General features: G+C 51.4%; 1 protein-coding gene across 1 annotated transcript; it reads right to left on the reverse strand.

The window, feature by feature from the left end:
- Positions 1-486: 486 nt before the first annotated feature.
- On the reverse strand, positions 487-8890 carry LOC140402882 (SH2 domain-containing adapter protein E-like). The gene is made up of 4 exons (XM_072490509.1): positions 8533-8890; positions 4418-4577; positions 4042-4161; positions 487-849 (listed from the first exon to the last, which is right to left on the reverse strand). The coding sequence occupies exons 1-4, from the start codon at positions 8888-8890 to the stop codon at positions 663-665; spliced, it is 825 nt and encodes a 274-aa protein (XP_072346610.1). The 3' UTR covers positions 487-662.
- Positions 8891-19550: the final 10660 nt, after the last annotated feature.

Below are 19550 nucleotides of genomic sequence, written 5' to 3' on the forward strand. Positions count from 1 at the left end.
GGTACAGCAACTGGTTAGATACAGAGTAAAGCTCCCTCTACACTGTCCCCATCAAACACTCCCAGGACAGGTACAGCACGGGGTTAGATACAGAGTAAAGCTCCCTCTACACTGTCCCCATCAAACACTCCCAGGACAGGTACAGCACGGAGTTAGATACAGAGTAAAGCTCCCTCTACATTGTCCCCAAGTGCCCTGTTCATTTTGTGTTTAATTCCTGTGCGTTTCTCCGTATGATTCCATCCTGTTTGGCCCTGGGGGCTGGGAGATGAGCGATTTTTGCCGTGAGATTCTTTCTCCCGCCGCCTTTCTGTCGGCAGATTAGAATTGCTGGCCCCCTCGAGCCGGTCGGTTTGCAGGCCTGGCTATCGTGTCGGTGATGCATATTTCCCCTGCCCTGGGCAATGTCTGGCTGCGTCCTCCCCCTCCCCCCCCCCCCCTACCCCCTACCCCCACCCCCACCGCCCACCGCCCCCCGCCTCTCTCTCTCTGTCAGTTGGAGTTGGATGGGAAGGCTGCTATTGCGTGTTCTCCAGCTACTGTGTGTGTCTCTCTCTCTCTCCCTCTTTGTCCTCCTTGCCTGCTGATTGGGGTTCAATAGGAGGCCGTTATGGGTTGTCTATTTTTTTCCGGACGGGCGTCTCTTCATACTCCTGCGCAAACTATTGCTGTTTATTGTGCACAGGGTGGAGGAGATTCATGTGCTCGGCGTCCTTGAACGGAAGCTTCTCGCTGGAGTAATAGTGAACCACCTCGGGGATACTGTCAAAGAGGGCGCTGTTCTGATTTAGTGTGTACTTATTGTCCTTCGTCTGGGCCAGAATGATGTGGACGCACCCCTGGCGGGTCCTGTACACAGCGGGCAGAGCAGAGGAGAGAGAGGTGTCAGCGTCATCACGATCTCGCAAAACAATCGCAGCAGGCCCGTGGCCATTCAGCCCCTCTAGTCTGCTCCGCCATTCAATATGATCAGAATGTTAGCCTCAGCGCCACCCCTTCCTGCTTGTCGCCCCCCCCCCCCCCCACGCGAGGCTGGATTGGGCCGCAGCTTATAGGGGGGGGGGGGAGGTGAGGTACTCTCCGCGGGATTCCCAGCCTCTGACCTGCCCTGGTAGGCACAGTATTCGTATGGCTGCGTCTAGCTCATGACACGGTCAATGGCAACCTCTTCAGCATCTGTGAGCTTTGGATTGGCACAGCTTAATGCCACCAGGCCGTGCCCTCAATCACAGATTAATAATAATAATTACCCAATTATTTTTTCCAATGAAGGGGCAATTTCGCGTGGATATGGACCCTGGAAGTGTAGAAGATTTTAGGTTAGATGGGCAGCATAGTCAGCGCGGGCTTGGAGGGCCGAAGGGCCTGTTCTTTGATCTTTGTTCACATCTGTGGGGGGCGAAACCCACGCAGACACGGGGAGAATGTGCAAACTCCACACGGACAGTGACCCAGAGCCGGGATCGAACCCGGGACCTCGGCGCCGTGAGGCAGCAGGGCTAACCACTGCGCCACCGTGCTGCCCAGGTTTATAATAATAATCTATATTATTGTCACAAGTAGGCTAACATTAACGCGGCAATGACGTTACTGTGTAAATCCCCTCGTCGCCACATTCCGGCGCCTGTTCGGGTACACAGAGGGAGAATTCAGAACGTCCGATTCACCTCACAAGCACGTCTTTCGGGACTTGTGGGAGGAAACCGGAGCGCCCCGGAGGAAACCCGCGCGGACACGGGGGGGGGGGGGGGGGGGGAGAACGTGCAGACTCCGCACAGACGGTGACCCGAGCCGGGGAACCGAACCCGGATCCCTGGCTGAACCCACCCCTGTTCCTAACCCCACGTCACGCCAATCCTTCCGCTTCCCCCACCCGTCTCCAGCATCGGATCCCTCTCGACACCCCTCCACCAACACCTGCACAACCACGGCAGGAAACCCCCGTCCCGGAGTGAACACAGTTCTCGAATCGGGTTGGGGGGGGGGGGGAGACAGCCAACGACGACCGTGCATCGCTATTGTAAAGAGGGTACAGCCTCCGCAACGAGGCACGGAGGGCAGCTCCGTCTATTTATTTGTCGCGACTTATTTTGGACGAGGAGACGGCAGCGGTGGATGGATAAAGTGGGAGGAAGAGTTGGGGGAGGGTATGGAGGAGGGGGTTCTGGTGTGAGGTGCTCCAGAGGGTCAACGCCTCCACCTCGTGCGCGGGGTGGATACAGCTGAAGGTGGTGTACAGAGCGCACCTCACAAGGGCGAGGATGAGCCGGCTCCTTGAGGGGGAAGATGTGTGTGAGCGTTGCGGGGGGGGGGCCCCCGCAAACCACGTTCATCGGGTTCGGTCCTGTCCAAAGCTGGAGGATTGCCGGAAGGAGGTTTTTAAGGGTCATCTCTAAAGTGGTGCGCGTGAAACTGGACCCGGGCCCTCGGGAGGCCACATTCGGGGTGTCGGACCAGCCGGAGTTAGAAACGGGCGCGGGGGCAGGTGTTGCAGCCTTCGCCTCGTTGGTCGCCCGAAGGCGGATCCTGTTAGTGTGGACTCCACCCTGTGCCCTGGCGGGGCGGGGGGGGACCTGCTGGAATTCTTGGCGCTTGAGAAGGTTAAGTTTGAACGGAGGGGAAGGATGGAGGGGTTCGACAATTCATGGGCGTTATTCATGGAATTTACAGTGCAGGTGCTGTTTAGCACACTGGGCTAAATCGCTGGCTTTGAAAGCAGACCAAGGCAAACCAGCAGCACGGTTCAATTCCCGTACCAGCCTCCCTGAACAGGCGCCGGAATGTGGTGACTAGGGGCTTTTCACAGTAACTTCATTTGAAGCCTACTCATGACAATAAGCGATTTTCTTTTCATTTCATTTCAGAAGGAGGCCATTCAGCCCATCGAGTCTGCACCGGCTCTTGGAAAGAGCACCCTACCCAAGGTCCACACCTCCACCCTATCCCCATAACCCAGTAACCCCACCCAACACTAAGTGCAACTTTGGACACTAAGGGCAATTGATCACGCCCAATCCACCTAACCTGTACATCTTTGGACTGTGGGAGGAAACCGGAGCACCCGGTGGAAACCCACGCAGACACGGGGAGGACGTGCAGACTCCGCACAGACAGTGTCCCAAGCTGGGAATCGAACCTGGGACCCTGGAGCTGTGAAGCAATTGTGCTAACCACAATGTTACTGTGCCGCCCGTTACGAACTTTCGAGAATTGGATCACATCGTCTTTAGGGGGGTTGGGGGCTGGGGGGGGGGGCGGGGCGGGTGGTGGCTGTGTGTGTTAATGGCGACTATGGGTGATTCTTGATTCCTCTTTGTCATTTATTTATGTTAACATGCGGGCTTGGGTCACCGTCTGTGCGGAGTCTGCACGTCCTCCCCGTGTGTGCGTGGGTTTCCTCCGGGTGCTCCGGTTTCCTCCCACAGTCCAAAGATGTGCAGGTTAGGTGGATTGGCCGTGCTAAATTGCCCCTTCGTGTCCAAAATTGCCCTTAGTGTTGCGTGGGGTTGCTGGGTTATGGGGATAGGGTGGAGGTGTTGAGTTTGGGTAGGGTGCTCTTTCCAAGGGCCGGTGCAGACTCGCTGGGCCGAATGGCCTCCTTCTGCACTGTAAATTCTGTGATGATCTATGAATGTCTGGGGGTTTGACTGGGAGGACGTGCAGACTCCGCGCAGACAGTGACCCAGCGGGGAATCGAACCCGGGGCCCTGGAGCTGTGAAGCAATTGTGCTAACCACTATGTTACTGCGCTGCCCGTTACGAACTTTCGAGAATTGGATCACAGCGTGTTTAGGGGGGTTGGGGGCTGGGGGGGGGGGGGGGGGGGAGGGGGGGGGGGGGCGGGGGCTCTGTGTGTTAATGGCGACTATGGATCGTTGTGATTGATGTGGGGATTGGCACTACACTCGTTCCTGATTATTGTTTATCGTTGGGTGTAAATCTGGGAGGAAATATTTTAAAATAAAAATGATATGCCGTGTCGCGTTCTGGAGGTACGACCCTCTGGCAACCCTCTCCCCCCGCAGCATCCCCAACACTTACTTTAAGGCGAGGGAGTACTTGCTGTTCCCCGACTCGCTGTTCCGTACCAGGTAGCTGGCCTCCTTGCAGGCTTGCAGTCGGGACTCTGCCTCCATGCGTGCAATGGCACCGTGGTACCAGCTGCGGGAGAGAAGGCAAATGCGGTTTGGAGCTGGGCGAAGGCGCGAGGCGGCGGTAAAAAAAAAAATAGGGACGCGGTAAACCAAGACGTGGCGATGAGGTCACACCAGGCTTGGGGGAGGGTGGGGGTTTGGGCAAGCTGCCGATTGGACGAGGGAGCGAGGCGAGGAACCGCGTTGCGGGGGAAGAGGAGGAGTCGGGCGCTGGGGGGCGTTTCGGGAGGGGGGAAGCCCCGAGCGGCCATGTGGTCACTTACACTTGTTTCTCCAAGGGGACGGTTGGGTCCACCCTCTCCCCCGCTTCGCCCCCCTCCGGACCCTGTGGCCTCAGGACCCAGCTGGGCTGCCGGTGGTGGTGGTGGTGCTTGGCCTTTTCTTCCTTGGGGGGCGGCGATCTCTCTGTGCCATCGAACTGGACTGCGTGGGACACACAGCAAACAAGAAACATCAGACAAAATGTCCGCCGGGAGTCTTCCCACCCAAGCATTCCTTTGCCAGAACAGTAGGTCATTCCCCTTTCGTTATTGATCCCTTTGATTGTGCCGAGCTCCTGATCACCCGATGCTCGAGAGCGCGAATTTTGACCGACGATTGCAGTGAAAATGAAATGAAAATCGCTTATTGTCACGAGTAGGCTTCAAATGAAGTTACTGTGAAAAGCCCCTAGTCGCCACATTCCGGCGCCTGTTCGGGGAGGCTGGTACGGGAATCGAACCGGGCTGCTGGCCTGCTTTCAAAGCCAGCGATTTAGCCCTGTGCTAAATCTCTGTATGTGCATGTACAAAAGGGGCTAATGTGTAATCAGTAGCCCCAGATGATCACTAGAGGGCCGGAGCCACAGGGGTATAAAGGCCACCACACTATGCCTCCCTCCCTCTCTTTGGGAGGCACTGTGACCAGGCCAGGAATATCAGATAAAAGATGGTAGTTACATCAAATCAGTTAGTCGTCGGGGATCCAAATGCTGCGAAGTCTTCCACAGTCGACTATCCAATTTGAATTTTCTTCCTTTTTTTTGTCGAACCTACTGGTTCTTTTAAAGCCACCAGACCTGGTACCATCTTGTATTACACTGTATTATCTTTTATTATACCACGGAGTGTTAATCAAACCTTGGTTACTGATGAGGTATTCTGAATCTCGACAAAGAAGACTCGAACTCGTCCAGTGGTAACTAAAGGTTTGTTTATTTATTTATTTAAAATAAATTTAGAGTACCCAATTATTTTTATTTTCCAATTAAGGGGCAATTTAGTGTGTTCAATCCACCTACCTTGCACATCTTTGGGTTGAGGGGGCGAAAGCCACGCAGACACGGGGAGAATGTGCAAACTCCACACAGACAGTGACCCAGAGCCGGGATCGAACCTGGGACCTCGGCGCCGTGGGGCAGCAGGGCTAACCCACTGCGTCACCGTGCTGCTCTACTAAAGGTTTATTGAGTAACTATAACAATAATTGCGTGAGTTCTTTACTTTAACATTGATACTAGTGATAAGGTTAACAAGATCTAACTACAGTAACTGTGCGTAACTACACATAAGAACATAAGAACTAGGAGCAAGAGTAGGCCATCTGGCCCCTCGAGCCTGCTCCACCATTCAATGAGATCATGGCTGATCTTTTGTGGACTCAGCTCCACTTTCCGGCCCGAACACCATAACCCTTAATCCCTTTAATCTTCAAAAAACTATCTATCTTTATCTTAAAAACATTTAATGAAGGAGCCTCTACTGCTTCACTGGGCAAGGAATTCCATAGATTCACAACCCTTTGGGTGAAGAAGTTCCTCCTAAACTCAGTCCTAAATCTACTTCCCCTTATTTTGAGGCTATGCCCCCTAGTTCTGCTTTCACCCGCCAGTGGAAACAACCTGCCCGATCCATCCTATCTACTCCCCTCATAATTCTATATGTTTCTATAAGATCCCCCCTCATCCTTCTAAATTCCAGCGAGTACAGTCCCAGTTTACTCAACCTCTCCTCGTAATCCAACCCCCTTGCTGCGAAGTCTTCCACAGTCAAATATCCGGTTTGAATTTTCTTCCTTTTTTTGTCTAACCTACTGGTTCTTTTAAAACCACCAGGCCTGGTACCATCTTTTATTACGCTCCTGTATTATCTTTTATTATACTACTGTAGCCACCTGGGTTGGCCAATTCCTGATGTAAAATGGAGGACAGCAAAGGCTGAAGGGAAATTCAGCCAACACAGGCAGAAACTAGCAGGTGCAAGTTTACTGTGTATTAAACTCTGCAAAAGCCCAGACAGCATCGATACAAGCAGCCATCTGCATAATAATGTAGCAGCCATCTACATACTAATGAGCGATCCCCGGGAACATTCGAAACATTTGAGATAAACAAGGCCAAGCCAGACTCCCCGGCGCCAGCAGGAGCCAACACAAAAGAGGTTAACGGACACCTCAAGACCGCCCATCGTACAGGGAACCGCTCCAGTATTGGAGAAATCGAACCAAGCGATTGGAATGAAGTCCAATCACATGGAACCAGGTACAGGGTCCGCCCCGAAGGGCGGGAAGCCCCTGGGGACTATAAAGTAAAGCCCCCAAGTTCAAATCGTTCTTCTTGACCGGGTCACTCAGCAACGCGAACCAACCCTTGACCGTGACCGGTGCAGCTGCCGCCGATATCCAGTAAGTCTTAAGTCAATGCTCGCTACGAGATAGGCGCTCCTAGCTACCAGTCCGTACCAACTTTTGAACCCCGCAGACCCAGAACCCGAACGAAAGGCCATTTGTTCCCCTGACCTGGTGGGCCAGTCCGAAGCTAAGTATAGGCCTGTTAGTTGTAGAAGTAGCTTAGACGTAGAATTTGTGCATGAGTAGCGATTACTGTGTATAATAAATGTGCTTTGATTTGAATCTTACTAACTGGTGTATTGAGTTATTGATCAGCACTTGAACTTGAACCTCGTGGTGGTATCATAAAGATACCTGGCGACTCGAGAGCAAAGGTTATAAAACAGAGCCAAGTGAACCAATCAAAAGTTAGCAACACTACGGAGTGTAATATGTGTTACTCAAACCTTGGTGACTGATGAGGTCTTCTGAATCTCAATGAAGAAGACTCGAAGATCAGCCATGATCTCATTGAATGGTGGAGCAGGCTCGAGGGGCCAGATGGCCTACTCCTGCTCCTAGTTCTTATGTTCTTATGAACTCGTCCAGTGGTAACTAAAGGTTTACTGAGTAACTATAACAATAATTGCGTGAGTTCTTTACTTTAACATTGATACCAGTGATAAGGTTAACAAGACCTAACTACAGTAACTGTGCGTAACTACACTAACCATCTGAGCTAATCTGATACTCCTGGCCTGGTCACAGTCCATCCCAAAGGGAGGGAGAGAGACCCAATGTCTCATATCTTAAAAACATTTAATGAAGGAGCCTCGACTGCTTCACTGGGCAAGGAATTCCATAGATTCACAACCCTTTGGGTGAAGAAGTTCCTCCTAAACTCAGTCCTGAATCTACTTCCCCTTATTTTGTCTCATATAAAATGCCTTTATACCCCTGTTGCTCCGGCCCTCTCGTGATCATCTGGTGCGACGGATTACACATTAACCCCTTCTGTATATGCACATACAGAGATCACTGCAACTATTTGACTGTGGATGGCATCAAAGCTGAGCACGCTGATATCCGATACGCTGTGGACACAGGGCTGGATTTTACGCTCCACCACCAGCCGGTTTTGCGGGCGAGGGGGGCAGCGGAAATCTAGCGGGCTGCACCCCCCCCCCCCCAATCTACCTGCTCACCGCCAACCTGTCTGAAGGTTGACAGGAGGCGGGGGGTTGGATAGGGGCCCTCCCGCCAGGCCTCAACGTTTACGTTCTTCATCCCACCGCTATTTTATCCTGCCGGGGGGAGGGGGGGGGTCTGCCTCTTGACCTGGATCCCCCCCACCTCTCCCCAGACAACGGACCCGCCACCTCCCCACTCCGGATTTACCCGGGGTGCCCTCAGGGTGATGGGAATCCCTGCAGTGACTCTGCCGAGACCACAGAGCTGGCGCCCGCCCGAGCCACTGGCTGCCCCCCCATGAGGCGGGCAGCCATTGGCATGGTGGGTGGGCTCTCCCTTCCCCCCCCCCTCCCGCTGATCTGTTAGCCAGGGCGCCCCCCCCCCCCCAAAAAAAAATCCAGCCCGAGGAGTTATTACGCCGCAGGAGGTGATCGCTCGGCCCATTGAAGCCATGCTAGCCCTCTGCGGAGAACAATCCCCAGCTTCCCCCGAACCCCAGCCCTTCCTGGCCGGTATGACACCCCCCCCCCCCACACAAAACCGGTCCCTCGACCCACCCGAAGCTCCTGCGCGGGCAGCGGGGCGGATCTACCTGCCGTACCTGCGAGAGCTTTCGCGATCTGCTCCGTCTTCCACTCCCAGGGCTGCTCGTACTCTGCTGCCGGCCGCCCGTCATTCTCCGGCAGACAGGCCTCGATCGGCCGCTGGCTTCCCGCCTTCTCCGGGGCAGCGTTCCCCAGCCCCTCCTGCTTTGTCCCCCCTTCCCCCGGCTCATAGGGACTGTCGTACAACAGGGACTGCTTCCCGAGCGGCTCCTTCGATCCTCGCCTACGGATTTCTGAATGGGAAGGGAGGGGGATTTGGGGGGGGGGGGGGGGGAAAGAAACAGTCAGCAACCGGAAAACATACCCGAGATTGGGCCTTCTGATCTGCTCGAGGGTTATACAAAACGGTGCCATGTTGGTGACAAATCCCGATATTTGAATGGATTGAATGAATCCCTGTGGTAAAAGAAATGGTGAACAGAACCTGTCGTAAACGTGTCAAAACATGTCCTATAAGATGTCCGGTGGCGGCCATGGAGCGAGTGGTCGCACATTTGGTGGCTCCCGCTCGACGTGGATTCCATGGCCCTTTTTCACCTGAATTATTTAGTTAGGCCGCACTTGGAGTATCGTGTTCAATTCTGGTCGCCACACTACCAGAAGGATGTGGAGGCTTTAGAGAAGGCGCAGAAGAGGTTTACCAGGATGTTGCCTGGTATGGAGGGCATTCGCCATGAGGAGCGGTTGAATAAACTCGGGTTGTTCTCACTGGAACGACGGAGGTTGAGGGGCGACCTGATAAGAGGTGAGGGGCCTAGAGAGAGTGGATAGTCAGAGGCTTTTCCCCAGGGTAGAGGGGTCAATTACTAGGGGGGCATAGGTTTAGACCATAAGACCATAAGACATAGGAGCGGAAGTAAGGCCATTCGGCCCATCGAGTCCACTCCACCATTCAATCATGACTGATTTCAACTCCATTTACCCGCTCTCTCTCCATAGCCCTTAATTCCTCGAGAAATCAAGAATTTATCAACTTCTGTCTTAAAGACACTCAACGTCCCGGCCTCCACCGCCCTCTGTGGCAATGAATTCCACAGACCCACCACTCTCTGGCTGAAGAAATTTCTCCTCATCTCTGTTCTAAAGTGACTCCCTTTTATTCTAAGGCTGTGCCCCCGGGTCCTAGTCTCCCCTGCGAATGGAAACAACTTCCCTACGTCCACCCTATCTAAGCCATTCATTATCTTGTAAGTTTCTATTAGATCTCCCCTCAACCTCCTAAACTCCAATGAATATAATCCCAGGATCCTCAGACGTTCATCGTATGTTAGGCCTACCATTCCTGGGATCATCCGTGTGAATCTCCGCTGGACCCGCTCCAGTGCCAGTATGTCCTTCCTGAGGTGTGGGGCCCAAAATTGCTCACAGTATTCTAAATGGGGCCTAACTAGTGCTTTATAAAGCTTCAGAAGTACATCCCTGCTTTTATATTCCAAGCCTCTTGAGATAAATGACAACATTGCATTTGCTTTCTTAATTACGGACTCAACCTGCAAGTTTACCTTTAGAGAATCCTGGACTAGGACTCCCAAGTCCCTTTGCACTTCAGCATTATGAATTTTGTCACCGTTTAGAAAGTAGTCCATGCCTCTATTCTTTTTTCCAAAGTGCAAGTCCTCGCACTTGCCCACGTTGAATTTCATCAGCCATTTCTTGGACCACTCTCCTAAACTGTCTAAATCTTCCTGCAGCCTCCCCACCTCCTCCATACTACCTGCCCCTCCACCTATCTTTGTATCATCGGCAAACTTAGCCAGAATGCCCCCAGTCCCGTCATCTAGATTGTTAATATATAAAGAGAACAGCTGTGGCCCCAACACTGAGCCCTGCGGGACACCACTCGTCACCGGTTGCCATTCCGAAAAAGAACCTTTTATCCCAACTCTCTGCCTTCTGCCTGACAGCCAATCGTCAATCCATGTTAGTACCTTGCCTCGAATACCATGGGCCCTTATTTTACTCAGCAGTCTCCCGTGAGGCACCTTATCAAAGGCCTTTTGGAAGTCAAGATAGATAACATCCATTGGCTCTCCTTGGTCTAACCTATTTGTTATCTCTTCAAAGAACTCTAACAGGTTTGTCAGGCACGACCTCCCCTTATTAAATCCATGCTGACTTGTCCTAATTAGCTTTTCTAATTGGAGGGCTGTGACCAGTGGTGTTCCACAGGGATCAGTGCTGGGACCTTTGCTCTTAGTAGTATATATAAATGATTTGGAGGAAAATGTAACTGGTCTGATTAGTAAGTTTGCAGACGACACAAAGGTTGGTGGAATTGCGGATAGCGATGAGGACTGTCTGAGGATACAGCAGGATCTAGATTGTCTGGAGACTTGGGCGGAGAGATGGCAGATGGAGTTTAATCTGGACAAATGTGAGGTAATGCATTTTGGAAGGGCTAATGCAGGTAGGGAATATACAGTGAATGGTAGAACCCTCAAGAGTATTGAAAGTCAAAGAGATCTAGGAGTACAGGTCCACAGGTCATTGAAAGGGGCAACACAGGTGGAGAAGGTAGTCAAGAAGGCATACGGCATGCTTGCCTTCATTGGCCGGGGCATTGAGTATAAGAATTGGCAAGTCATGTTGCAGCTGTATAGAACCTTAGTTAGGCCACACTTGGAGTATAGTGTTCAATTCTGGTCGCCACACTACCAGAAGGATGTGGAGGCTTTAGAGTGGGTGCAGAAGAGATTTACCAGAATGTTGCCTGGTATGGAGGGCATTAGCTATGAGGAGAGGTTGAATAAACTCGGTTTGTTCTCACTGGAACGAAGGAGGTTGAGGGGCGACCTGATAGAGGTATACAAAATTATGAGGGGCATAGACAGAGTGGATAGTCAGAGGCTTTTCCCCAGGGTAGAGGGGTCAATTACTAGGGGGCATAGGTTTAAGGTGAGAGGGGCAAGGTTTAGAGTAGATGTACAAGGCAAGTTTTTTACACAGAGGGTAGTGGGTGCCTGGAACTCACTACCGGAGGAGGTAGTGGAAGCAGGGACGATAGGGACATTTAAGGGGCATCTTGACAAATAAATGAATAGGATGGGAATAGAAGGATACGGACCCAGGAAGTGTAGAAGATTGTAGTTTAGTCGGGCAGTATGGTCGGCACGGGCTTGGAGGGCCGAAGGGCCTGTTCCTGTGCTGTACATTTCTTTGTTCTTTGTTCTAATCCGACCCTGCACTTCCAAGAATTTAGAAATCTCATCCTTAACAATGGATTCTAGAATCTTGCCAACAACCGAGGTTAGGCTAATTGGCCTATAATTTTCCATCTTTTTCCTTGTTCCCTTCTTGAACAGGGGGTTACAACAGCAATTTTCCAACCCTCTGGGACTTTCCCTGACTCCAGTGACTTTTGAAAGATCATAACTAACGCCTCCACTATTTCTTCAGCTATCTCCTTTAGAACTCTAGGATGTAGCCCATCTGGGCCCGGAGATTTATCAATTTTTAGACCTCTTAGTTTCTCTAGCATTTTCTCCTTTGTGATGGCTACCATATTCAACTCTGCCCCCTGACTCTCCTGAATTGTTGGGATATTACTCATGTCTTCTACTGTGAAGACTGACGCAAAGTACTTATTTAGTTCCTCAGCTATTTCCTTGTCTCCCATCACTAGATTACCAGCATCATTTTGGAGCGGCCCAATGTCTACTTTTGCCTCCCGTTTGTTTTTAAAAGATTTAAAGAAACTTTTACTATCATTCCTAATGTTACTGGCTAGCCTACCTTCATAATTGATCCTCTCGTTCCTTATTTCTCTCTTTGTTATCCTCTGTTTGTTTTTGTAGCCTTCCCAATCTTTTGACTTCCCCCTACTCTTTGCCACATTATAGGCTTTCTCTTTTGCTTTGATGCATTCCCTGACTTCCTTTGTCAGCCACGGCTGCCTAATCCCCCCTCTGATAACCTTTCTTTTCTTTGGGATGAACCTCTGTACTGTGTCCTCAATTACTCCCAGAAACTCCTGCCATTGCTGTTCTACTGTCTTTCCCACTAGGCTCTGCTCCCAGTCGATTTTCGTCAGTTCCTCCCTCATGCCCCTGTAGTTATCTTTATTTAACTGTAACACCTTTACATCTGATTCTACCTTCTTTCTTTCAAATTGGAGATTGAATTCTACCATATTATGATCACTGCCTCCTAAGTGATCCCTTACTTTAAGATCTTTAATCAAGTCTGGCTCATTACATAATACTAAGTCCAGAATGGCCTGTTCCCTCGTGGGCTCCATCACAAGCTGTTCCAAAAAGCCCTCCTGTAAACATTTAATGAATTCCCTTTCTTTGGGTCCACTGGCAACATTATTTACCCAGTCCACCTGCATATTGAAGTCCCCCATGATCACTGTGACCTTGCCTTTCTGACATGCACTTTCTATTTCGTGGTGCATTTTGTACCCCTGGTCCTGACCACTGTTAGGAGGCCTGTACATAACTCCCATTATGTTTTTTTTGCCTTTGTGGTTCCTCAACTCTACCCACACAGACTCCACATCATCTGACCCCATGTCGTTTAGTGCTATTGATTTAATTTCATTCCTAATTAACAAGGCAACCCCGCCCCCTCTGCCCACCTCTCTTTTCGATAGGTTGTGAATCCCTGGATGTTTAAATGCCAGTCCTGAACCCCCTGCAACCACGTCTCTGTGATGCCTACCACATCATACCTGCCAGTCACAATCTGGGCCACAAACTCATCTACTGTTCCGTACACTGCGCGCATTTAAATATAGCACCTTTAATTCTCTATTGACCGTCCCTTTTTGTTTTCTTAGTGTGGTGGACCTTGGTTTACTGAGCCTTTCAATACACTGTGTCATATTTTGTGGGATGGGGACTATCGTAACCTCTCCTGAGTTCTGTCTTTTCGTGCTTTTTTGTATTCCTGAGCAGCTACGCTTCCCACTGATTACTTCACCTCTTGGTTCCCTGACTTTCCCTCCCCCCCCCCGCCCAATCTCTAGTTTAAAGATCTATTGACCACCCTATTTACTCTTTTTGCCAGAACACTGGTCCCAGCTCGGTTCAGGTGGAGACCATCCCAACGGTATAGGTCCCCCCCTGTCCCAAAACTGATGCCAGTGTCCCATGAAAAGGAACCCCTCATTCCCACACCACTCTTTCAGCCACGTGTTAACTTCCCTTATTCTTGCCTCCCGATGCCAATTTGCACGTGGCTCGGGCAGTAATCCGGAGATTATGACCCCTGAGGACCTGTTTTTTAATTTGAATCCTAGCTCTTTATAATCTCTAAACAGGTCCTCTTTCCTAGACTTGCCTATGTTATTGGTACCGACATGGACCACAACAACTGGATCCTCCCCCTCCCTCTCCCTCTCCAGTATCCTTTCAAGCCGGTCAGAGATGTCCCGCACCCTAGCACCAGGCAGGCAACATACCATGCGGGACTCTTTATCCTGCTCACAAAGGATACTATCTATCCCCCTGATAATAGAATCCCCTACAACTACAACTTGCCTATTTATTCCCTCCCCTTGAATGGCCCGCTGAACCATGGTGCTTTGGTCAGCTGACTCATCCAGGTTTAAAGTGTGATGCGACCATTAATTCACTCGAAGACACGTGGAGAAGTAAACCGTGGTTTTAATCAGCTTAGAACTGAGCCTGCCTGCGACAGGTACAACACTGAAGGTGGGCCCGCAGGTCAGCAGCTCTTATACTTCCTGGAAAGGGGGTGGAGCCGTGGGCGGAGCCCATACATGCCCCAACATATCCCCTGTGGGTGAAGCCACACAATGGCCCACAGGTAGAGCCCACAGGGTTAATAACATAACACAGTGCACTGGTGAATTATCAGTAATTATACATTAACCACAAAGTGCGAGGGGCAAGGTTCAGAGGGGATGTACGAGGTAAGTTTTTTAAACAGACGGTAGTGGGTGCCTGGAACTCGCTGCCGGAGGAGGTGGTGGAAGCAGGGACGATAGTGACGTTTAAGGGGCATCTTGACAAATACATGAATAGGATGGGAATAGAGGGATACGGACCCCGGAAGTGTAGAAGATTGTAGTTTAGTCGGGCAGCATGGTCGGCACGGGCTTGGAGGGCCGAAGGGCCTGTTCCTGTGCTGTACTTTTCTTTGTTCTTTGTATTAAGGGGTGTGGTCATTTCAAAATCATACTGCAGTCAAACCTCCGGAAGTCTGTTGTCCGCAGGCCAGATCGAGACAGGATTTCCGTCACCCAGATTTCCTACTGTTAACTTATGTGGGTGCAGGTCATGTGCAGGCCACACCACCCGGGATGGGACACCTGGGAATCAGGTGGCCTGTCAAACAGTCGGCAACCGGATCATTGGCTGCTGGGAGCACCCCCCCTCTCCCCCCGGCCCCTCCTCCCGAGAAAAGCGAGTGAAGGGGGATAAAAGTAGATGTCTCAGAACGGAAGAAGCAGAAGACTCGAGGCAAAGACTCGAGTCAAAGACTCGACGCAAAGACTCGACGCAAAGATTCGACGCAAAGATTCGACGCAAAGACCCGACGCAAAGACCCGACGCAAAGACTCGACGCAAAGACTCGACGCAAAGATTCGACGCAAAGATTCGACGCAAAGACCCGACGCAAAGACCCGACGCAAAGACTCGATGCAAAGACTCGAGTCAAAGACTCGACGCAAAGATTCGACGCAAAGACCCGACGCAAAGACTCGACACAAAGACTCGACGCAAAGATTCGACGCAAAGACCCGACGCAAAGACCCGACGCAAAGACTCGACGCAAAGACTCGACACAAAGACTCGACGCAAAGATTCGACGCAAAGACCCGACGCAAAGACCCGACGCAAAGACTCGACACAAAGACTCGACGCAAAGATTCGACGCAAAGACCCGACGCAAAGACCCGACGCAAAGACTCGACGCAAAGACCCGACGCAAAGACCCGACGCAAAGACCCGACGCAAAGACTCGACGCAAAGACTCGACGCAAAGACTCGACGCAAAGACTCGACGCAAAGATTCGACGCAAAGACCCGACGCAAAGACCCGACGCAAAGACTCGATGCAAAGACTCGAGTCAAAGACTCGACGCAAAGATTCGACGCAAAGACCCGACGCAAAGACTCGACACAAAGACTCGACGCAAAGATTCGACGCAAAGACCCGACGCAAAGACCCGACGCAAAGACCCGACGCAAAGACCCGACGCAAAGGCTCGACCCAAAGACTCGACGCAAAGACTCGACGCAAAGACCCGACGCAAAGACCCGACGCAAAGGCTCGACCCAAAGACTCGACGCAAAGACCCGACGCAAAGACCCGACGCAAAGGCTCGACCCAAAGACTCGACGCAAAGACTCGACGCAAAGACCCGACGCAAAGACCCGACGCAAAGGCTCGACCCAAAGATTCGACGCAAAGACCCGACGCAAAGACCCGACACAAAGACCCGACGCAAAGGCTCGACCCAAAGATTCGACGCAAAGATTCGACGCAAAGACCCGACGCAAAGACCCGACGCAAAGACTCGACGCAAAGACTCGACGCAAAAATTCGACGCAAAGACCCGACGCAAAGACCCGACGCAAAGACTCGACGCAAAGACTCGACGCAAAGACCCGACGCAAAGACTCGACACAAAGACTCGACGCAAAGATTCGACGCAAAGACCCGACGCAAAGACCCGACGCAAAGACTCGACGCAAAGACTCGACGCAAAGACTCGACGCAAAGACTCGACGCAAAGACTGGACGCAAAGATTCGACGCAAAGACTCGACGCAAAGACTCGACTCAAAGACACGACGCAAAGACCCGACGCAAAGACCCGACGCAAAGACTCGACGCAAAGACTCGACACAAAGACTCGACACAAAGACTCGACACAAAGACTCGACTCAAAGACTCGACACAAAGACTCGACTCAAAGACTCGACACAAAGACTCGACACAAAGACTCGACACAAAGACTCGACACAAAGACTCGACTCAAAGACTCGACACAAAGACTCGACACAAAGACTCGACACAAAGACTCGACACAAAGACTCGACGCAAAGACCCGACGCAAAGACCCGACGCAAAGACTCGACGCAAAGACTCGACACAAAGACTCGACACAAAGACTCGACGCAAAGACTCGACGCAAAGACTCGACGCAAAGACTCGACGCAAAGACTCGACGCAAAGACTGGACGCAAAGATTCGACGCAAAGACTCGACGCAAAGACTCGACTCAAAGACACGACGCAAAGACCCGACGCAAAGACCCGACGCAAAGACTCGACGCAAAGACTCGACACAAAGACTCGACACAAAGACTGGACGCAAAGATTCGACGCAAAGACTCGACGCAAAGACTCGACTCAAAGACACGACGCAAAGACCCGACGCAAAGACCCGACGCAAAGGCTCGACCCAAAGACTCGACGCAAAGACCCGACGCAAAGACTCGATGCAAAGACTCGACGTAAAGACTCGACGCAAAGACTCGACGCAAAGACTCGACGCAAAGACCCGACGCAAAGACTCGACGCAAAGACTCGATGCAAAGACTCGACGTAAAGACTCGACGCAAAGACTCGACGCAAAGACTCGACGCAAAGACTCGACGCAAAGACTCGACGCAAAGACTCGACGCAAAGACCCGACGCAAAGACTCGAAGCAAAGACTCGATGCAAAGACCCGACGCAAAGACTCGACGCAAAGACCCGACGCAAAGACTCGACGCAAAGACTCGACCCAAAGACTCGAAGCAAAGACTCGATGCAAAGACTCGACGCAAAGGCTCGACGCAAAGACTCGACGCAAAGACCCGACGCAAAGACTCGACGCAAAGACTCGACGCAAAGACTCAACGCAAAGACTCGAAGCAAAGACTCGACGCAAAGACTCGACGCAAAGACTCGACACAAACACCCGACGCAAAGACTCGACGCAAAGACTCGACACGAAGACTCGAAGCAAAGACTCGACACAAAGACTCGACGCAAATACCCGACGCAAAGACTCGACGCAAAGACTCGACACAAAGACTCGACGCAAAGACACGACGCAAAGACTCGAAGCAAAGACTCGACACAAAGACTCGACGCAAAAACTTGAAGCAAAGACTCGAAGCAAAGACTCGACGCAAAGACTCGACGCAAAGACTCGACGCAAAGACTCGACGCAAAGGCTCGACGCAAAGACTCGACACAAAGACTCGACGCAAAGACTCGACGCAAAGACTCGAAGCAAAGTCTCGACGCAAAGACTCGAAGCAAAGTCTCGACGCAAAGACTCGAAGCAAAGACTCGACGCAAAGACACGACGCAAAGACTCGACACAAAGACTCGAAGCAAAGACTCGACGCAAAGACTCGACGAAAAGACTCGACGCAAAGACTCGAATCAAAGTCTCGACGCAAAGACTCGACACAAAGACTCAACACAAAGACTCGACACAAAGACTCGAAGCAAAGACTCGAAGCAAAGACTCGACGCAAAGGCTCGACGCAAAGACTCGGCGCAAAGACTCGGCGCAAAGACTCGACGCAAAGACTCGACGCAAAGACTCAACGCAAAGACTCGACGCAAAGACTCGGCACAAAGACTCGAGGCAAAGACTCGACGCAAAGACTCGAAGCAAAGACTCGACACAAAGACTCGACGCAAAGACTCGACACAAAGACTCGAAGCAAAGACTCGACACAAAGACTCGACACAAAGACTCAACGCAAAGACTCGACGCAAAGACTCGAAGCAAAGGCTCGACACAAAGACTCGACACAAAGACTCGACGCAAAGACCCGACGCAAAGACTCGACGCAAAGACTCGAAGCAAAGACCCGACACAAAGACTCGATGCAAAGACTCGATGCTAAGACTCGACGCAAAGACTCGACGCAAAGACTCGAAGCAAAGACTCGAAGCAAAGACTCGACACAAAGATTCGACGCAAAGACTCGACGCAAAGACTCGAAGCAAAGACTCGACACAAAGACTCGACGCAAAGACTCGACACAAAGACTCGACACAAATACTCGACATAAAGACTCGACGCAAATACTCGACGCAAAGACTCGACGCAAAGACTCAACGCAAAGACTCAACGCAAAGACTCGAAGCAAAGACTCGAAGCAAAGACTCGACACGAAGACTCGAAGCAAAGACTCGACGCAAAGACTCGACACAAAGACTCGAGGCAAAGACTCGACACAAAGACTCGACGCAAAGACTCGACACAAAGACTCGACACAAAGACCCGCGCAAAGACTCGACACAAAGACTCGACACAAAGACCCGACGCAAAGACTCGACGCAAAGGCTCGACACAAAGACTCGACACAAAGACTCGACACAAAGACCCGACGCAAAGACTCGACACAAAGACTCGAAGCAAAGACTCGACGCAAAGACTCAACGCAAAGACTCGACACAAAGACTCGAGACAAAGACTCGACGCAAAGACTCGACGCAAAGATTCGAAGCAAAGACTCGAGGCAAAGACTCGAAGCAAAGACTCGATGCAAAGATTCGACGTGAAGACTCGACGCAAAGACTCGACGCAAAGACTCGAAGCAAAGACTCGTGGCAAAGACTCGAAGCAAAGACTCGACACAAAGACTCGACACAAAGACTCGACGCAAAGACTCGACGCAAAGACTCGACGCAAAGACTCGACGCAAAGATTTGACACAAAGACTCGATGCAAAGACTCGACACAAAAACTCGACGCAAAGACTCGAAGAAAAGACTCGATGCAAAGACTCGACGCAAAGACTCGACGCAAAGATTTGACGCAAAGACTCGACGCAAAGACTCGACGCAAAGATTTGACACAAAGACTCGACGCAATGACTCGACACAAAGACTCGACGCAAAGACTCGAAGAAAAGACTCGATGCAAAGACTCGACGCAAAGACTCGACGCAAAGACTTGACGCAAAGACTCGACGCAAAGACTCGACGCAAAGGCTCGACGCAAAGACTCGACACAAAGACTCGACGCAAAGACTCGACGCAAAGACTCGAAGCAAAGTCTCGACGCAAAGACTCGAAGCAAAGTCTCG

Source organism: Scyliorhinus torazame, chromosome 26 (genome assembly GCF_047496885.1).
Source record: "Scyliorhinus torazame isolate Kashiwa2021f chromosome 26, sScyTor2.1, whole genome shotgun sequence".
Taxonomy (NCBI): Eukaryota; Metazoa; Chordata; class Chondrichthyes; order Carcharhiniformes; family Scyliorhinidae; genus Scyliorhinus; species Scyliorhinus torazame.

Excerpts from the sequence above, each read along its gene's own strand:
- LOC140402882 (XM_072490509.1), bottom strand. The coding sequence starts at position 8,890 with ATGGCACCGTTTTGTATAACCCTCGAGCAGATCAGAAGGCCCAATCTC. Across the intron at positions 4,162-4,417 it reads GTCCCCTTGGAGAAACAAGT|CTGGTACCACGGTGCCATTG; the intron begins GTAAGTGACCAC and ends TCTCTCCCGCAG. Across the intron at positions 850-4,041 it reads AAGTACTCCCTCGCCTTAAA|GACCCGCCAGGGGTGCGTCC; the intron begins GTAAGTGTTGGG and ends CGCTGTGTACAG.